The sequence below is a fragment of the Lytechinus variegatus genome, chromosome 8, assembly GCF_018143015.1.
Source record: "Lytechinus variegatus isolate NC3 chromosome 8, Lvar_3.0, whole genome shotgun sequence".
Lineage (NCBI taxonomy): Eukaryota > Metazoa > Echinodermata > Echinoidea > Temnopleuroida > Toxopneustidae > Lytechinus > Lytechinus variegatus.
Genome location: NC_054747.1, coordinates 12,527,759 through 12,550,346, shown reverse-complemented (window position 1 = coordinate 12,550,346; position 22,588 = coordinate 12,527,759). Strand labels below are relative to the sequence as shown.

The window sequence follows — 22,588 nt, the reverse complement described above, 5'->3', positions numbered from 1 at the left end:
TGTACTTGTGCTTTTGCATACATGTATATGTACTGAAATCACTGAAATATCTATACAGAAATATCATTTTCACTAGATGATGCCTATGTTTTAGTAATGGAAATGAAGTGATCTGCATTTTGCAAATATTTCTGCATTTTGCAAATATTTCTGTATTTTGAAGGTATGTAAATTCACAATATGCAAATTAATTGAAGAGTTTACACTCACAAACCACTCATCAGAATTCTTTAAAAATAGCAGCTCAAAGTCAAATCTAAATGTGTATGATTCTAAAATCATTTTGAAAGGGTATTTTATACGGTAGTATTCACATGTGTAAGTCTCATACATTATGTAATATAACTTCCCTCCTTAAAACCAGGTGTTATTTCACAAGTATCTCCCAGCCCCGGACTCAGAAAAAAGGCTCATTCTTGCGTAACATATTTTGCAACCCTGTATACATGTAGTCTGCAAACACAGACTCATACTTGACACTTCAGTCGGGCAATTAAATAACAGCTCGAGAGTCAAGACTAGACTCCAAAGATTCTGTCTGTGTCAAACAAGTGTATGGTTGAGCCAGACAAAGTACATATAGTGAATCTACATGTAGTCTCACTAATTCAGACTCTACATTATGCACTCCACTATGCAAATTGCGAAAACAAAGGGTCTGTGCCTTCAGACTAGTAAACATGCATGTCTACTGGTGGTTTCATACATAATACTACGTCCTATGCCTGAGTGCACGCGATGACATCAATAGACCAGCGCTAATCTGGGATGCACAATGGCCTGGGTAACTTTGCTATTACTACAGGCTTCACTGTTGCTCCCTTCTAACAATGGAGAGTACTGCCTAGCTCACTGAAATATAAGCTCACAGATCCCTGTCAATGTGAAAGAGGTATACAAATTGGGTACAGTAGGCCTATACCAAGGTTTTGACTGCTAAGAAAGCATGAATGCCTGTGAGCAAGCAACCTGGGACCAACGGCTTAAATGTCAAGTCCACCTCAGAAAAATGTTGATTTGAATCAAAAGAGAAAAATCAGACAAGCACAATGCTGAAGATTTCATCAAAATCGGATGTAAAATAAGAAAGGTGTTGTTTGAAGGTTTGCATGGTGGCATGTACAATTGCTGATGTGGTTTACGGTACACCATGTGGAATGTTATAGAAGCAGTGGATAGAAGAGAGGAAGTGGATAGGCGAGAAAGTGGAGATTTGAGAATAGAGTATTCTTTCTTGAGAATAGTCCTGAAAAGGACTGTAAACCAGAAGGAATGTTGAGTGAGAACAGCTTGAGTAGTAGAGCTGATGAGGAGATGCTGGCTTGCGTCGGCGAGTAGAGATGATGAGTAGTAGAGAGACTCGACGTTTCGCATGACAATGACGAGAAAATCAAAATATTTCATATTTCAAACAATAAAAAACAAAAGAAATAGTGAGTGAATGACATCATCGACTCTCTCATTTGGATGTAGCTGGCTCGTTCATATAACTGTTTTTGTGAAATGAAGCAAAATTTTGAAATGTCATAACTTTCTTATTTTACATCCGATTTTGATGAAATTTTCAGTGTTATGCTTGTTGAATTTTTTTTATTCAAATCAAGTTTTTGTTGGGGTGGGCTTGTCCTTTAAGGTCCTCTCCAAGGGGCCTGGTAATGAGGATAAATGCCTAACTTGGGAATCGAACCCGGGTCACCGGAATCCGAAACCCCGCTCTACCGACTGAGCTATACTCTGTACATGTACACAATACATTTTTGATTTCTTCCTATAAAGACTTTTAATAAATGATATAATCTTCTAGGCTCCTTACTAAATTTATGATTAAATTTTACATACATTTCATATATTGTTCTGTATGGAGGCCAAACATTTTTCACCATACTCATAAATTTGAATTTCATAGCATACTGTATGTAATAACTCAAAATAATACCCGCTAAAAAGATATAAAATGAGTAGAAAATTGATAAACGAATATTTTTGTTTGATGCATTCATTGCATTGTATAAATATTGTAAAGTGGTAAGAAACATTAAAGTACAAAATGTATAAAGGTAATATTGAACACAGAGAAACAGATAAAAATTACAGGAAAAAAGAGAAATGAAGAAAACTGAGTTAAAGGAGACAGACAAGGACCAACAGAGGAAAATAAACAAAAAAACCTGAAAATGGGAAAAGAAAGAGAAAGAGAAATAGGGGAAATCACAAAGAGAATTTTTTTTGATAGTCAGTGTGCATGCCATACATGGAACATTGATGTCAAGGTCATGAATTCATCATTAATTCATTATTCTGGCAGCATACAGCAAATTCAACTAAAAAATAAACATGCTATATACACACAGTTACAGTAATAAGCCATACACTATACAATGAGCTGACTTCATCATACTTGCTTCGTAGGAAAGCAATAATACCAATTGTACGGTACTTATAGTTTTATGAGCTAATCAATTGGGAAGAAGTACGGTCGCCCGGAGACTATCAATGCAGCGTGTATCATTATTATTGGCAAACACCATCAGTCATCCGCAATATAATTGCATTGTCTGACAAGCTGTATTCATATTTCATACAGGTGTGTGTGTGTGTGTGCAGAGAAAGAGGGGGGGGAGATGGAGTAAAATATGGAGCGAAATATGTAGGAAGGGCGAAAGTGTAGATAAAAGAGAATGATAAAAAGTGAGAGAGAAAAGAGTGAGACAGAGAGAGGAAGAAAAAAAAGCAGTGCTGCACCAGCCCAAGTTTGCTCAATCTCGAGATTTTAGCCCAATCGGCCCTCTTCACGATTAATCTCAAGATTCAAGAAACCCTACCTCCACCAGCGCATGAAGAGCAAATCTTGCTCGAATGAGGCATCAATGCATTATGGTCTGATGAATAAACAATCCCGAGTTGAATCTTTAGGAGCGTTTGCACAGGTCTGCGAATTACCGAGAAACTTCAAAAATTTTCCAAATAATTCCAAGTGGACCTAGGATTGCAATCTCGAGATCAATCAAGCAAAACTATCGTGATGATTGCGTCTCCAAGAAGAAGAAAAAGAAAGAGGAGGAGGAGAAGAAGTAGCGGAAGTAGTAGTAGTAGTAGTAGTAGTAGTAGTAGTAGTAGTAGTAGTAGTAGTAGCAGTAGTAGTAGTACATGTAGTAGTAGTAGTAGTAGTAGTAGTAGTAGTAGTAGTAGTAGTAGTAGTAGTAGTAGTAGTAGTAGTAGTAGTAGTAGTAGTAGTAGTAGCCGTAGTAGTGTACATGTACACTGTAGATATAACACACGGTATTCTGTAGATGAATTGGCTTGACAATGCCTACAAATCATATATGCTGTATTACACCAGATAATTAATCTTTAATCAAGCTAGTATAATCAGAAGGTCAGACGCTATGGATTTCTCTTGTAAGCAGTTCTAATCACCATCATCCACCACGTACGAGATAAAATCAAGCAGAATTGTTACCTTGACAACAGAATGCAGAATGATTTCAGTTTATTATTCCCCTGTGATAGTGGGAAACCTTTATGAATAAATTAAGTTTCCTACCTATTAAATTTACCTGGCATAAAGGGTGTATATATTACTACATTATATTCATACAAAAACCTGGGAACATTGAGTAATTGATGCATACATGTACACTGTAAACTACATAAATGAAATTATAAAAAAAACACAAAGTAACAAGTACATGTATTTTAAAAGAGTACATGCTTGAGATTTTTTTCCAATTCACAAATAAACTAGTGTATACATGATTATAAAAGGTATTCTACATGTACTTGTGATTCTGTAAATTGTCACAAAGTTGTTTTAATCATCTAATAATGAAAATAGAATAAAACTGCAATTAACAGAAAAATAGGTAATATAATGTGAATCAAGTCAAGGAGAATCTTGTTTGCTTGTTTGTTTTTTTTTTAAGAAATGGCTTTAACATGTATATGTAGAGAGGACTGTGGAATAAAAGTACCAAAGAAAAAGTCAGAGGGGTTTGCCCAAAAAATGTTCAAAAGGGTACTGGAAAATAAAAACACAGCCCTGAAAAACCCCTGTTCACTGCAGTACATGTATATTTGCTATTTATGCATATAAAGGTTATGAAAATTAGACCCCCAAAATAAAAATAAACATTTGACTGGAAGGGGGTGACAGGAGGCAGAATAGGAGAATAGGAGGAGGCGGCAAGGGGAGGACTTTGCATGACATGACTCACCTATAATACCCCTGCTCACAGGAACTACAGGTCCCGTCCCCTAGCCTGCTAAAATACCCAGCCGTACAGGCCACGGTGCTGTTACGATCCGGGCAGGCGTAGCCCGCAGGGCACTCCTGGCATTCCGTCTGCCCCTCCCCGCTGGAGTAGTACCCCTCCTCACAAATGATGGGATCCTGGTAGATGGAGGGGCACTTGTGACCAGGAGGACACTGGAGACAGGAGGAGCTCCCGTTGAAGGAGTATTGACCTGGAGCGGGAAGCGGAAAGGGGGAGTATTCAATTGTTAATTCTTACAAAATTCTTCTCCTGTTTTGGCCATAAAAATCATCACTTTAGTCATATTATCATCATCATCTGATAACCTCCATCATCATCATTAGCAGCATCAACACAACCAGTATCAATATTTACCAGCATCCCTGTCACCATCAACATCATCATCACCACCATCATCAACATCATCAATCATCATCATTATCCTTTCATCATCATCAATATTATCATCAGAATCACCATCAACACCATTATCAATATCATCACCATAATCGTCACCAACATCATCACCATCCTTATCATTACCATTATTCTAACCATCATCAACAATGCCACCATCATCATAACAACCAACATCATCATCATCATCACCATCATCATCACCATCATCATCATCATCACCATCACCATCATCATCATCATCATCATCATCATCATCATCATAATCATCATCACCATCATCATCATCATCATCATCATCATCACCATCATCATCATCATCATCACCATCATCATCATCATCACCATCATCATCATCATTATCATCATCATCATCACCATCATCATCATCACCATCATCATCATCATCATCATCACCATCATTATCATCATCATCACCATCATCATCATCATCATCATCATCATCACCATCATCACCACTCTTAATCATCATCATCATCCTCATCATCATTCTTTTCTTCTTACCTTCCCCACACATTATCGGTTCAGAGAGACCAGCTACTGGGCACGAATAACCGGCCGGACACCATTCACAGAACTCAGCTGCATCCAGACTGTATGTTCCTGCTGAGCAGTCCTGTTTGAATAAAAAGAAATTATCAAAATCATAATTGCTATTAAAGTTAAAGACCTACAGGTATTATATACATGTACCTGAAAGAAACAATTTTGTTCAATTCTAGGCAATTACAAATTTGCTATAACAAGTTTTTATGTATGTAATGCATGAAAAGCGTGGGAATAACAGGCACAAGTTTGATTTTGTCTAAAATAGATATATACCTTTTTCCTTATTCCCATTCTAAGAATTAATTCCAAATAAATTATTTCAATGATATTAAAGTAAAACTCACCATACAAGCTGAGTCAGATGACTGGCTAGCAAGGCTATTATAGGTTCCTGCCGAACATGGTAATCTTGGATCCGCTCCACCAGCACAACTAAAGAAAGAAAATATAGAAATTTGAAATTAGTTTCAAGAATGTTAAAGAGGCTGTCACATTAATGCTGATCTGACTTTCCTGGAATAAAGATTGGATTTGATTTTTTTTTCAAAATTGGATTGACAAAACATCTCCTCCTCGATTCCTACAGTGTAATATCACTTATTCCTTCAATTTATTCAAGAATAAAGTAACTTCAACAAAGTACACAAACTTTTAAACTTCTCCATCTCCCTTTCCCCTCTTCTTCATGTCACTGATTCTTTCTTGTACATTGTCCTCATTCCTTTTTTCCTCTTTCTTCTCCCCCTTCCCGTCCTCCTCCCTCTTCTTCTCCCCTTCCTTCTCCTCCCTTTTTCTCCTTGCTCCTCTGTCTCCTGCTTCACCCTCTCCTCCTCATTCTTCTCCTCCTTCTCCTTCTCCCCTCCTGCTTCTCTTTCTTTCCCTCCTTGTCCTTCCCCCCCCCCTCCTGCTTTCTCTTTTTTCTCCTTCTTCTTCCCTCCCCCCTCCTGCTTCTCTTTATTCTCCTCCTTTTCCTCCTCTGCCACATCTCTCTCCTCCTTTTTCTCCTCCCCCTCATCTTTTTTTGTCCCCATCTTTTCCCCTATACGTTCCCCTCATCATTCCTCATCTACCCTCTTTCTCCTCTTTCTTTTTCATTCCTCCTTGTATAGTCACCAATATCATTACAATAGAATGTCTGCTACTGTTATCCAAAATAAATCACATAGATATCACCATCACTGCTTTCATCAACACCATGTACATGTACATGTATGCACGTACATGTACATGTAATTCATAAACCACTAGTAATACCATGTTCCCACTGCCTTGGGATCCTTTTAATACGAAAGCCACGATTGGCATTTTGTAGCTGATTGCAATATTTTTTTTGACCATTCAAAAATTTTCTACGATCAATACGATTACCACGACTGATCTGATACGATCTGATCACTACGATTACTTCATGATAGTACATGTTCGCCGTTTAAATCGTGGTGCAAATCGTGACAGTGGGAACTACGTATAATGAAAATGTCTACAGCTGCCCCCCCCCCCAACAAAAAAAATAAATAAAAAAAACCTGAAAAACAGAGTAAGAAAGTCAAAAGAAATGTTTGGACTAAAACTTTTTAACACTAAACAAATGTGTGTACTACAAAGACAGCTCAAATACATGTACAGTATCATTAAACACCCCCCTGCAAAAATTATTTCAATACACTGTATCTTATCAGTTCTGGTACACAAATTATTGATTAATTTTCTCAAAACCAAGGGCTGTAATCTATCACTGTAACGTTCCTAAACCTGCTTATTGATTTTGAGATTTAATCATGGCTTCAATCTTTTGATAGATCCATGGCCGAGCACTCCAATCAGAGCAAATCAATAATTCAAGAAAAATGCACCACAACAATATGTATGTAATAATATCTTTATGATCCAAGGCAAGACAAATACCATTTGCAAAAAATCTTTATGGTGATGACGTACATGTATGCTTGCCCCAAAAATCTGAATTACAAGGTTTTTCATAACTGCATAGGAGTTCAGAAAACATGTTTTCAGAGCAGCTTCTTGTCTTGTATGCTATGATTTTTACTGAATTCTTTGTTCACCGACAAAACCGTATCCTGTGCGTACAGTAAATGGAACCAAGTGAACATAATGTGACCCGGTTCCTGTTCTTAGAAAACAAGTTTTGGTCAAGGTTCTCTTCAAGATTCAAGATTCATTTCATGGTACATGTATGTTCACTGTTCACATGTACTGTACAAAGAAATTTGGTTTCCAATGGCTTTAAATAACATAAAAGGTCAAGTCCACCTCAGAAAACTTTTTATTTGAATCAATAGAGAAAAATCAGACAAGCACAATGCTGAAGATTTCATCAAAATCGGATGTAAAATAAGAAAATTATGACATTTTAAAGTTTCACTTATTTTTGACAAAGTACATGTAGTTATATGAACGAGCCAGTTACATCCAAAATGAGAGAGTCGATGATGTCACTCACTATTTCTTTTGTTTTTTATTGTTTGAATTATACAATATTTCAATTTTTGCAAATTTGATGATTAGGACCTCCTTGCCTGAAGCAAAAAATGTTAAAATAATGGAATTCCACGTGTTCAGGGAGGAATGAAAATTTCATTTCACATGACAATTTCAAACAATAAAAAAACAAAAGAAATAGTGAGTGACATCATCAACTCTCTCATTTTGGATGTAACTGGCTTGTTCATAACTGTTTTGTGAAATGAAGCGAAACTTTAAAATGTCATAACTTTCTTATTTCACATCCCATTTTGATGAAATTTTCAGTGATATGCTTGTTGAATTTTCCTCTTAACTCAAATTTTTGTTGGGGTGGACTTGTCCTTTAAGTACAGGTTCCTAAATTTTCACGTCATTCTATTACTTTGTGAAATTTTCAGTGAAAATGCCATACATGTACATGTATATTCTTATTTACTCAAGATGTTTGAATTTTGAGGAATGTGAAACTACAATACGAATCAAATCAAATGTGTACAAACATTTGCATCAAATTAAAATTTGAGTACATTTCAAATTCCTCCATTGCCTTAGTACAGAGACGTCCCCTTTCTGTCCACAAGGCTAACGCTACATGATTACATTGTTCATATTACTCCCTTCATTTTTCATACCATCATATCAAAGTTTAAACTCCAAATCTCCCAAATAGCCACGATGAAGCCAGGGCCTACCGATCAATAAAAACAGGGTTATCATATTTTCAATCGCCACACCACCCCGATTGCCACTAGTATCAAAGGCACAAAATATTCAATAAAAGCTGGCTAACTTTATCTCCTGGCACAAGAGCAATTCCTATCCCACCGTCACGCTTTACGAACTACATGTATGCATTATTGATTGTTGATAGGTTACCATGGAAACAAAATGGCTCTGTGCACACAAATAAAAGGACTTTGACACCGATAGTATTGGTATCCGGGTAACTTATGAGTTTACTCTTCAGACTTTTAACAGTGACAACCCTTCATTGAGTGTGTCATTAATCAATTGTTTTTTTTCATAAGCTTTTACCACGGTACATTTTGCTTTTCAAATAAATGTTTGTTTTAGCATACAACTGTACTTTTTACAATTCATTCATGGTGTAGGCCTAACGTACATGTATGTTGGCAAGTCTTTGTTGAAGTATTTAAATTACATACGTAATAATATTTTGTACTAGTGACCTACATTGTTTAATATAGTAGGCCTACATTGTACTTTTGACCTTCACGAATATTCATAAAAAAGTATTTCAATTTTGAAAAATGACTCTCAAATTGTATTGATGTGTACATGTACATGTACTGTTACAAAATTGTGCACACGGATGCCACTTTATAAGGAATCGTCTCTCTTTTGTAATTTTAGACATAAAATATTATATCTTCATTACATGTATATGGCTTTATCATTTTACTGGATGAGCCATTTTTTAATACACAAACAGCTGTTTCTGTAGATTTAGATGACCAAAATATAAAAGAACATCCACTGTCCTAAACATGGCCTCCTTGATGTAAAATGGGGGGTCTAATTTCAAAATTTTACTTGTTTTCACTGAATTTGCACCTAGCTAAAGAAAACTGTTTGCCTTTTGTACTACATGTACTTGTGCAGTATGTAAAGTACATGAGTAAAGTTAGAAAAAATCAAATTCATCTTTTAACATTACTATAATCACTTTACACTGTGATGGAACATACAGGAATTTCGTCAAAAATCTACATGCAACTGTAAGCTTTTCTTTACATAGCATGCATGCTTGATTGAATGAAGAGCACTCCAAGATTGCTCAACTGTGTAAACAAACTGGAACTTAAGAATGGCAGGGAAGACTATATAGCAAATAGAGAAACAATCGGCATGTTTCCCCCATAGCGTCCCGTAGTCATGGTATTGATGCCACACGGACTAATAATCTACTTTGAATGGGTTGGTTGCAATTAGACTGGCCAGTGAGAGGAGGTAACAATTAAAACCAGTGATTGGCCAGTTTGATTTTGGCCAGGATAGACCTCTTGAATTACACAAATACATCATACCGATCACTCTATTCTGCACATTTTGCAGTACATGAACATGTACTTCAAACTGAAACTTGACAAGTTAAGTTCCAGCATGGATCCTACTAGTAGGATCCATGGTTCCAGAAATTAAGGCTGTACTCTTTAGATTTGGTGAATCCCCCAAAGTCATGCCACTATTCCAATTAAACCATTTTCATTGATAAAGATTTTAAATAAAAATGTGTTTGATATGTTGATGACGTACCCGGTTAAATTTTTCCTTTTAATATATCAATTCATTTTCAAAGCATGAAATGGGCTTAAAAGTAATTTGGATAATTTGTAAATGATGAAAGTGATCAAAATGCCCTCTTTAAAGGACAAGTCCACCCAACAAAAAAGCAATTTGAATAAAAAGAGAAAAATCCAACAAGCATACCACTGAAAATTTCATCAAAATTGGATGTAATAAATATTGGATGTAAATAAGTTATGACATTTTAAGGTTTCGCTCAATTTCACAAAACAGTTATATGCACATCCTGATCAGTATGCAAATCAGGAGACTGATGACGTCATCCTCTCACTATTTCTTTGTATTTTATTATATGAAATATGAAATATTGCAATTTTCTCCTCATTGTCAAGTGAAACAATAATTAATTCCTCCCTGAGCATGTGGAATTAGCATTATGGTTCAGTCAAGTTGGTCCTTATGGGCAAATATTTTAAAATGAAATATTGTAATAAAAATAAAAAATAAAATAGTGAGTGAAGGACATCATCAACTGTCTCATTTGCATGCCACTGAAATGCATATCGCTGTTTTGTGAAAAATAAGCAAAACTTTGAAATAGCATAACTTTCTTATTTTACATCTGATTTTGATGAAATTTTCACTGTTATTCTTGTTTGATTTTTCTCTACTTATTCAAATCAAAATTTTTGTAAGGTGGACTAGACCTTTAAAGAACATCAGAGAGCGATCACAATTAATGCAAATTTTCAATGAATCTACATGTACATGCTGAAAAGAACCAAATCTGACAGCCACAACTCTTTGGTGTTAAATACAGTGAGTAAAGTTTAGCAAAATCAGGGAATGGTTAGTATTTCTCTCATTTTATGTAGTCCTATCCAAACTCACTTTGGTGACATGGTATGGTACAGGTACATGTACCCTTCTTTTTGGCATTCATCAAACAAAATCACAAAATCAACCAAACAGATGGTTCTCATAAAAAAAAGGAAGATACACGTACATTTAAACTTCGCTATTGTTGTGATGCGCACAGATTCAGAATAAAAGAGCGGGAAGAAGTGAAAAATACAAACAAAATGATTTTTCTTTCTTTTTGTTTCTATTTTTTAATCATTTTATTAGAATGCTTTCCTGAAAAAAGGATATCATGTAAAGCTTGAAGTGTTCTTTCGGAAACTAAACACTCACATCCGACCTTTTAATACAACAGATTGAAGATCATTATCTGTGTGATAAAATGATTGTTTAACGAGTGATGCTGAAGTCCTGCTCTGTTTTATCTTTGGACTCTGTCAATACATGTATACATCTTGAATGTGGAACAAAATACTATTACAAAAAAAAAAACCTTTTGTCTTGATTCCAGAGAATCCATAGAGTATGCAGAAAATTGATCATTTGAAAGTTTAAAATGTAATCAAAGGAAAAATAATGATTATTTGTGCAGATTTTCTTTTTAATTCTGTTTTACAAAATAAAGTACAATTTTATCAACAAATAGGCCTACATCAAGAGCAGAATCTTAAAGACAAAAATGAAAGTTTTGTCAAATCCTTCAAAGAATCTAATTTGAAAAAGAAATTATTAGATTATGTGTCCATACATGTACAAGGTGTACTCTTAAAAAAGTGTTGAGGATACACATACTATAAAAAGAACCAGTACACAATTATAATTTGGATACTTTTTTTAATCTTATTATGTGCACACTATAACTGTTATTTCAGCCAATCATTACTGCACCATCAACATCACTATCACCAACAATATCATCATCATTATTCATCATTAGTCATCAATATCACTTTCATCATCGTTATCATCATAGTCGCTATCATCATCACATCATCATCACATCATCATAACCATCATCATCACCATCATGACCAACACCATCACAAAAGTGCTGCTTCTTTTTTTTTGTTTCTGTTCATTCTGTTCATTTTTCATCATCATAATCATGAAACTTTTATTTTCTGGTGCAGACCAGCAGTTACAAACTACATGTACATACATAAGATGTACATCATCACCATCATCATCATAATCACCATCATCATCATTCATCATCATCACCATTATCACCATCATCATCATCATCATCATCACCATCATCATCATCATCATAACCATCATCACCACCATCATCATCATCATCACCATCATCACTATCATCATCATTATTCATCATCATCACCATCGTCATCATCACCATCATCATTACCATCATCATCATCATTATTGCCCACCATCATCATCATAACCATCATCATCATCACAACCCCACCACCACGAAGGCATCAACTTCCAAAAACTGTTATATAGGCCTATTTTTTTTGCTTATTTTGTTATTGTTGGCTTTATCATACTTACTGATATCCTGGTGGACATTCGAAGCATGCTGTGGCATTGCTATCCCAATACTGACCCGCAGTACAGCTGGATGCACAGTCATTCTCACAGTCACATGCTCCTACATAAAAACAAAAATTAGAAAAGAATGAGCAACAACAAAAAAAATGATATGAGGAAGATGTAGTCGTCATCAATGGTAAATAAGCAATTGGCCTTGATCTACACCATGCTCAAGGCCCATAACATAAAGCTTACACTTTTAACATGGCAGTATTACATTACATCTGATAACAAGACAGTCTCTTTGTAGGAATGGATTGGAGAATGGGAAATGTCATCACTCATAAAAAAATTATCTAGATCCCAATCCCCAGAATGATTTCAGAAAATATTTTCTGCCAGGCTTCAGAAATTGCATGTAGGATGGGGGGTCGGGTGTCTGGACACTTAATATTTTTGAAACCTTCTTTTTCGTCTTTGGATTGCAGTAAAAATACGAATTCAATGGAAGTAATCATCTTCTATTTTGTTTTCTATAATATTTCGTAACATTTTGAACTAAAAATTGATGAAACTTCGCTTGTAAATTTTTCCAAATGACTTTCTAAACCTGTCCGGACACACAACAACTGGGTATACGTGTTCAGACACAAGGCCAAGTTATAACTTAAATACAAAATGACATGAAATTTAGTTGGATTTGGGTTTGGAGGTCATCAAAATCAACAATCAGACTCACAGAAAAATGAGGTAGATCAAGGCATGATCTCATGTTAAGAAAAATTAAGTAAATCTGTCTCTGACTTTTAATAGGAACAATTCATTAACATGCCCAAACTCTCCTGATACGATCGGAGGTTTGGCCCAAAATTGCAAAAAGATAACTTCTCAAGATGACTCTCTCACTCTCAACATTGAAATTTCCATGATAAATTTCAGAATAAATTCTATTCCATATGAGTAAGAAATCTTACACAAAAAAATGCCGACAAAAATGAACTCACCTGATACGGTATTAATTTCGAGGATGGCAACGGAAACCAAAATAATAATCAGTTTCCAACATCCGTTATTCCATCGTAATTTTCCTGGGAGCTCTACCCCGCTGGTCCGGGGCAGTTTGACACCTCGCGCGCTCCTCATACTTCCGCGGGGTTGCTCCTCTCCTCTCTCGGCCCGGCTCTTGTAAAGTTGTTAGGGTTTCCTCCTAATATTCTCTCAAAATAATAGCTATTATCACGAAAAGGAGTTTATTATCGCCGTCATTATATATATTCCTACGTTTCCATCGTATCTATTTCTGCTATCATCGTCCAGCGATGCTATTTTTTAGTTGTTTCACGGTGTTATAAAAAGTTCGCAAAGTCCTTTTCGTCAAAATTATTCAATCAATCATTTTGCACAAACGGGAGATTAGTTTTCACGAGCTTAGGCAGTACTCTCATAGCGTCATTCGTCGTCTTGGAGCGATGTACACTATTCACGGAAGCCGGATGCAAGTTTACATTGCTCATGTATCACTGATCAGTTCTTGTATTTTGGGATGGCGGTATTTTCAGTGAACCCGAGGCCCGTTTCATAAAACGAGGGAGGGGAATAAGCTGATAGTAAAAACTGTGGTGTATAGAGGACAACACCACTTATTTTACACCGGTGTTAAATTGGTGGTGTTAGTTTTACACCTATAGGTGTTATTACAACACCTTTGGTTGTTACATTTACAATCTTTGGTGTTATGTTCAATCTTTAGGGTGTCATTTTAACACCTCAGGGTGTGGTCCTCTATTAACACTAATAATTGGTGTCAGTTTTAACATCACAGTTTTTACAGTGTGAATGAAAGTAAAAAAAAAAATCAGGTCTGTAGGCCCCTATTTTATTCAAGTAAAATTCTGCTCGCTCTTCGGTCTCGCATTGCCTTGGGTGATATCATGCTCAAAAAGATAGCCGCGAGCCGTGGTGTAGCGGTTCTGACTCTCGCCTTGTAATCAGAGGGTCGTGCGTTCGAATCCCACCATGGCCTAGCGTTCTTTGGCAAGGTGTCAATCCCCAATTTGCCACTCTCCACCCAGGTGTTAAATGAGTATCCGGTAGGATGCGAAAGCCTAGGTAGTATGCCTAGCAATTGAAGTCTTGGAAAAACTCTTGTTGGAATGCTCCCCAGGGAGTGGAGAAGGTGCATACATTGTATGCGGACATGCAAGGATCCGATGAATATCTGTAAAGCGCTAATAGACGTCGTTCCTATGTGTTAAGCGCTATATAAATGCGGAATATTATTATCATTATCAAAATTATTCCTCGTTAAAATCAATTTGCACAAATTATTCTCCTCGTGATTCTGTTTTTACTATTTAATTTCAGCGCGAAACACATCCTGTTTATAATTTTTAAAATACTGAATAAAATAATAAAAACAAAAATCCACCTTGCACTATTTCTATGCATCGTTTGATTAGCGAGATGTGTACGACCATGTTATTGGTCACAAGTAGTGCTCATATTCTGTCTTCCTCAAACCTTCATCAATCATGTCTATGTTTTTCATTATTGTTCTGATATTCTTATTCAGCAACTTTTTTTCAGGATGAACTTTTATTTCTATTTATTATTTTTATTTTTACAAAATAAAAGTTAGGCCTACATTAGGGCTACATTATTATTTTTTTTCAAACACCTTTCAAAGCCAAGTTATTTCAAAATAACATATTAATCCGCCACACACAACCATCCACACGCCATATAAAAATAATCCAACTCTGGGTATAGTTTTCAGCCAATACTGTGTAGTTCTCACCCAAAGCACACATCATTGGTTTAAAACTACCCAGAATTGGATAAAGTTTTAACCAAATATGTTATCAATAATGCATATAGCATTTCAATTTATTTGAAAGCAGGATAAAAGTGCATTGTAGATTAAATGCCTAGCTCACGGGCACAGGTGCCGCGGCCGGGGATCGAACCCCTGACCTTCCATGTATAGCCAGGCGCCTTACCACTCGGCCAGGGCACCTTGGTAGTTCCCTTGCAGTTCCCTTTTATAACATGTTCAATAGCGCCACCTTGTGGTGAATAAATTTTCTGCTTTGCGGTTCTATGAAAGAAGGGAAAAGAGGAAGGAAGGATGAGAGGAGAAAATAAAAAGACGAAAGATAAGAGGAAGAACAAAGGCGAATGAAATAAAAAGTGGGGAATAATGATAGAAAAACTTTCAGGTCATTTTATTTAACAACAAAAGAAGAAGAAGATTGCCCGCACATTGACTGGAGAGTGAAATAACCTGTTCAGAGGATAACATGAATCTTAATGTCCAGTTTTCAAGTTCTTATCCAATTTTCATTATTTCTAATAAGAGTACCGAAAATCTGCTAAAGATGCACACGTTACAATGTTTGAGAGTGCAGGACATTAATATATATATATATATATATATATATATATATATGTGTGTGTGTGTGTGTGTATGTGTGTGTCTAAAGCTTTACATGTACAACAGCTTTTGGCAACTCTTTTTTATTTAAATATTGTAAAGAAATGGATCCATTTCTTTACAATATATATCCATTTCTTCATCCATTTCTTTAATATATATATATATATATATATATATATATATATAAAGAGGCAATAAAGAGGTAATGCATTGTTATAGTTCCAACGAAATTTATTTCAAGTCCAAATTTACGACATAAACCCAGTCTTCTTCAGGAATACAATAAAGCTCACAATAACAAGATAATAATGAGTCGACGTCATTAGCCTTTTCGGTTGTTTTTGTTGATGCTGTTGCTGCTTCTGCTACTGCTATGTTCCTACCTTTCGCCTCTTCTTTTTTTAACTTGGTATATTTCAAGGGCCGTGGAAGCGGATGGGGGGGGGTGCGGGGCTTCAGCCCCCACTTTTTTCCAAAACCGCGTAAAAAAACGTAAAAATTACCATATGACTGTGATTTTTTTTATGGTAAGCCCCCCCCCCTTTCGGCTCAGCCCCCCACTTTGAAACCGTTCCGTGGCCCCTGTATTTACTATCGTATTGTTTAGGGGTAACATAAAGTTGCGTACGAGTGGGGGCTACATCAATCACGAGACACAAAACAATCTGTCTTCATATGCCGCATAAATTATGAAACACTGTTTGATTACAATAAACATCATTTTGCACGAGCCAATATGTTAATATTTGACATAATATTGTCGCAGACGTTTGTATATCTAAATGCTACATACAAAGATCATCATTTATGGATATCGTTGAGCTCTGAGTAAATGATGGGACGTTTTACATGTAAGGCTGTGATAGGGATAATAATGTAGAGAAATAAAAAGTGGCATCATGGATTTGCTTAATGACCCCCCCCCCTCCCCTCTTGCCCACATCCATACGTGTATAGTGTTTGATATTCAATTCTCACGAGCCATTTTGATAGAATATGATGAGTTGTGTGCGCGCGACTGTGAGGGTGAATGGGACTGTGTGCGTCGAATTGTGTGTGTGTGGGTTGGCTGGATGTGCACTGCTACAAAATTTATTCTTAAAATAAAAGAAGTCTATGCAGCAGAGTCTCGAGAACACCTGTAATCTTACCAGATTGCGTAATCATGTAAAATTACAGGAAATTGGTATTTGGTGTATGGAACCTTACAAAATTTCCTTTAATAACACACCCTTTTCCCCTTTTTAAGCAGACCTGTTCTGTTAAAGGTCAAGTCCACTTCAGAAAAATGTTGATTTGAATCAATAGAGAAAATTCAGACGAGCAAATGCTGAAAATTTATTAAAATCGGATGTAAAATAAAAAAGTTATGACTAAAGTTTCGCTTATTTTTAAAAAAATATATGAACGAGCCAGTTACATCCAAATGAGAGAGTCGATGATGTCACTCACTCACTATTTCTTTTTTTATTGTTTGAATTATACAATATTTCAATTTTTACGAATTTGACGATCAGGACCTCCTTGCCTGAAGCACAAAATGTTAATATAATGGAATTCCACGTGTTCAGGGAGGAATGAAACTTCATTTCATATGACAATGACGAGAAAATAAAAATATTTCATATTTCATATAATAAAATACAAAAGGAAAAATGAGTGAGTGATGTCATCAGTTCCCTCATTTCTTTACCGACCGAGATGTGCATATAACTGTTTTGTGAAATGGAGCGAAACTTTAAAATGTCATAACTTTCTTATTTTACATCCGATTTTGATGAAATTTTCAGAGTTATGCTTGTTGAATTTTTCTCTTTTTATTCAAATCAAGTTTTTGTTGGGGTGGACTTGTCCTTTAAATTGCAGAAAAACTCATGTTTTATGAATTTACAGAATGATTCTGTTCTTGCTTCCTGCAAAAACTTCTTTTTCCCCTGTAAAATCATGTCTTTTTAGCAGTGAGTGTGGATCAGTAATTTACTGTTTTTTCTGTTTGTTTTGTTTGGTTTAAATTGGTGTTTTGTGTATTGGGAGAGTCTGAATGTCGTTAATATATATAATTATCTAAAAGGGATTTTAACAAATTATAATGTGGGTTATAAAATTAAAGAAATTAATGATTGCATCTCCTCATCCATATAATAAGCTCACTTACTCTTATGTATGGGAAAAATATAACTGGAGATCTATATCGTAACGATCCTTATCCATTTTGCCCATACTGTTATTTCCTTTTAGTGATTATTCGTGTGTTTTGTCAAAAAAATTAACTTACCGGTTAAAACGAAAAAAAAAAGCAAATTTGGAGGCAGGTAAAGCATATAGCATATAAACCTTTTACCATATTCTGATTTTTCTGGGCCAGTGCTTTTGTTAGTGATTTCCTATAAGGTTATTAATAAAAAGAACAAAATGAATTAATTTCTAAATCTCGATTACAATCTTGATTTCGTTTTCATACCAATGCACATATTAAAGAACGAAATCACTAATGAATAATGATACACCCTAACCTCTCATCTCTGTCATCTGTAAGTAATGAAATCTGACCTCGATCAAGCTGCCTCTTTTTTCTCACCCACATCCACCATGTCCACTCACTCAAACCCCAAAATCCCATTCCATTATACACACACACACACACACACCCTCACCCTCTCTGTCTCACACACACACACACACATGTGTATATATATATACATATATATATATCCCACACACACCCTAACATCCAAATACACACACACACACACAGGGTCATGGGAACGATTTCTTTTTGGGTGGGTGGGGGTGCTGAAATTAACTTGACAAGCAAAAAAAAGTTTCGCTACAAAATGAAGGTCGTTTTCGTTCCCCCCAAAAATCGACAAAAAAGATAATGAATAAAATAACTCAATAAATAAGGGTTTCAACACATAATGTTTGTCCTTTTTTACTTACATTTCTACAATTTTACACACCTACCAGAATTCTAGGGCCATGCCCGCACACTCTTTTGTTTTTTCCTTCCTCCTCTCGAGCACATTTTTCTTCCCCTTCTCTCTTTCTCCCTAGTTCCTTTCTTTTCCCTTCTTCCATTTTCCATTCCATTCGTGAATTCTGATGCTTTTTTTGTCATCTTTTTCTCATAGTTTTATACATTTTCTATGCATTAACCATGTTAACTAGAGATAAAATATCTTGCATCTTTTGAACAAAAAATAATATATTGGCAATGTCGTTTTTTCTTCCAAACATATGGAAGCGTAGATTTTGTATTTTACTATTAAACTTCTTAGTTTGATATTCATACACAACCTTAAAGGACAAGTCCACCCCAAGAAAAAGTTGATTTGAATAAAAAGAGGACAATCCAACAAGCATAACGCTGAAAATTTTATCAAAATCGGATGTAAAATAAGTAAGTTATGACATTTCAAAGTTTCGCTTATTTTTAAAAAAATATATGAACGAGCCAGTTACATCCAAATGAGAGAGTCGATGATGTCACTCACTCACTATTTCTTTTGTTTTTTATTGTTTGAATTATACAATATTTCAATTTTTACGAATTTGACGATCAGGACCTCCTTGCCTGAAGCACAAAATGTTAATATAATGGAATTCCACGTGTTCAGGGAGGAATGAAACTTCATTTCACATGACAATGACGAGAAAATAAAAATATTTCATATTTCATATAATAAAATACAAAAGAAAAAGTGAATGAGTGATGTCATCAGTTTCCTCATTTGTACAACGACCGAGAGGTGCATATAACTGTTTTGTGAAATGAAGCGAAACTTTAAAATGTCATAACTTTTTTTATTTTACATCCGATTTTGATGAAATTTTCAGTGTTATGCTTGTTGAATTTTTCTCTTTTTATTCAAATCAAGTTTTTGTTGGGGTGGACTTGTCCTTTAAATTGCAGAAAAACTCATGTTTTATGAATTTACAGAATGATTCTGTTCTTGCTTCCTGCAAAATCTCCTTTTCCCCCTGTAAAATCATGTCTTTTTTTCAGTGTGTTGATCAGTAATTTACTGTTTTTTTTCTGTTTGTTTTGTTTGGTTTAAATTGGTGTTTTGTGTATTGGGAGAGTCTGAATGTCGTTAATATATATAATTATCTAAAAGGGATTTTAAAAAAATATAATGTGGGTTATAAAATTAAAGAAATTAATGATTGCATCTCCTCATCCATATAATAAGCTCACTTACTCTTATGTATGGGAAAAATATAACTGGAGATCTATATCGTAACGATCCTTATCCATTTTGCCCATACTGTTATTTCCTTTTAGTGATTATTCGTGTGTTTTGTCAAAAAATTTAACTTATCAGTTAAAACGAAAAAAAAGCAAATTTGGAGGCATGTAAAGCATATAGCATATAAACCTTTTACCATATTTTGATTTTTCTAGGCCAGTGAGTGGACATTCACCATGTCCACTCACTCAAACCCCCAAATCCCATTCCATTATACACACACACACCCTCACAAACACCCTCAACCTCTCTCTCTCTCTCACACACACACACACACACACACACCCACGCACACACCCTCACACACACACCCACATATATATATATATATATATATATATATATATATATATATATATATATATATATATATATATATATATATATATATCCCACACACCTTTTTATATTTTCGCTTAATTTCACAAAATAGTTATACATGTATGGACATCCTGGTCGGTGTGCAAGTTGGCAGACTGATGACGTCACCCACTCACTATTTCTTTTGTATTTTATTATATGAAATATTCTAATTTTCTCCTCCTTGTCAAGAGCAAACAAAGTTTTATTTTCCCCTGAACATGTGGAATTACCATTATTTAAAAGTTTATGGTTAAGTTAAGTTGATCCTTATTGTCAAATCTGTAAAAAATTGAAATATTGTATTATTCAAACAATAAAAAACTAAAGAAATAGTGAGTGATGGACATCATTGACTCTCTCATTTGCATATCGCTGAGTTGTGCATTTAATGTTTGTGAAAAATAAGCGAAACTTGAAAATGTTATAACTTTCTTATTTTACATCCAATTTCGATGAAATTTGCAGCGTTATGTTTGTTAGATTTTTATCTATCGATTCAAATCAACAATTTTTTGGGGTGGACTTGACCTTTAATGTAATAATAATAATAATTATACTTGCTTATATAGCGCTTAATACTTACTTTGTCAGAAGTCTCTAAGCGCTTTACAGTATATGCAGCATAACGTTAATGTAGGTTGAACATTTTTGGAAAGTAGAGAAAGACTATAAATGAACACAACTGAACATGCAGCATATAAAACATTAAAGCATTTTCAATTTAAATCAATTCAAATTAATTTTGATCTGGTTCCATACATACAATGATGTCGATAAAACAAGACACAGATATAAGGGCTAAAACACAATATTAACATGTACTGACTTTTGTACAGACATAGTTACAAAGACATTACAGTTAATGTTATTTACAGAACCAACATTAAGTGCATAAAATATCTATATCAATAAAAACATTGTCGTGTTTGACTCACACTTATAATAATCCATTTTTTTTTTAGTAGAAAAGATAGCCTTACCATGAATACACATCTACCGAATTTGTTTTTTTACGCAAATCAACGTTAATAAAATAATACACAAATTTTTCGTAAGGGCATGTATCTTCTTTGAAACAAGTTTGTTTAAAAAGCATTTTCGTAAATCTGTTGTCTGGTGTTTATCCCGTTCCAGGCTTCATTTTATTTTCTCAGTAACACAACACATTTCCAACATTTCCAAAGTTTTTGAGACAGTCAAAGACAGTGGAAGCCAGGGGACCATTTTCATCAACATCTTTGTCCGACACGTTGTCAGATCTGACATCTCTCCGATTCTGATTGGCTTAAAGGAACTGTTCCTATGGCAACTGTCGGATAAAATTGGACCCCGAGAACCTTCTGACCTGGAGATTCTCCCACCTGGAACCCCTAGCAAACTGGAGACTCCAACTTCAGTGCGCGAAGTCCATTGGCGGCGGAAGCCCAAAAGTTTAGGGGGTTCCACCAGAAATTTTTGGGGAAAAAAGGTCACCAACCTAAATTGAGGGGGGGGGGGCCGTCCCCTCACCTCGAATTTAGGGAGACGGGGGAACATGTTCCGCCCCCCGCTTCCGCCCCTATGGCGAAGTCCCTTGCGGTCGGGGTCCAGGACTCGGTAAAAGGACCCAGGAAGCTGTCGGGTTCTAAATGCTCTCTCAGGCTAATTTTTCAACATATGAAGGGACCAGTGGCGTAATGAGCCAACAATTCTGAGGGGGCTAGATAGATGGCGTAACGCGTAAAATCAATAAAAAGGTGCGAGCGAAGCGAGCAAGCAAAAATTTCAACATTTGTATTTTAAAGATCCAACTTTGTGATAAACTCTGACATCATATTAAAAAAATGATATCATATTTCACCCATTTCTGTTTCCTTTTCTCTTTTGTTCTTGGTCGTGATTTTCTTTTTTGTGGGGGGGGGGGGTGTACGCCATAGATGATAATAAGCAATTAACGATTCAATGAAGGCCATAGGAGGGCCTAAGGAGGGATGATGCTATATAGCTAGGTAGATCGCGCGGAGCTATGATGCTCTAAAGTCCTAACTTGAATATCGGCTCGAATATGAACATTTGGTTCAAGTTAATTTAAAAAGATGTTTGGGCGGGAGAAAGATAATTTTAAGCAGGAAAAAACACATCTTAAGCGGGTGACACAGGGGATGAGTGGGAGAACGGGAGATTTTGCGGAAGCTTTCGGCGGGAGA

The 22,588-nt window shown here is 35.5% G+C and overlaps 1 protein-coding gene across 1 annotated transcript in view; it reads right to left on the bottom strand.

Annotated features, from left to right (window-relative positions):
• Positions 1-13,751, bottom strand: part of LOC121420662 — a 187,285-nt gene extending 173,534 nt beyond the window's left edge. The window contains exons 1-5 of the mRNA XM_041615325.1: positions 13,358-13,751; positions 12,372-12,471; positions 5,585-5,672; positions 5,196-5,307; positions 4,215-4,464 (exon numbers count right to left, since the gene is read on the bottom strand). Of these exons, the coding sequence (XP_041471259.1) occupies positions 4,215-4,464; positions 5,196-5,307; positions 5,585-5,672; positions 12,372-12,471; positions 13,358-13,496 (689 nt within the window). The 5' untranslated portion in view covers positions 13,497-13,751. The remainder of the gene's footprint in view (positions 1-4,214; positions 4,465-5,195; positions 5,308-5,584; positions 5,673-12,371; positions 12,472-13,357) is intronic.
• Positions 13,752-22,588: the final 8,837 nt, after the last annotated feature.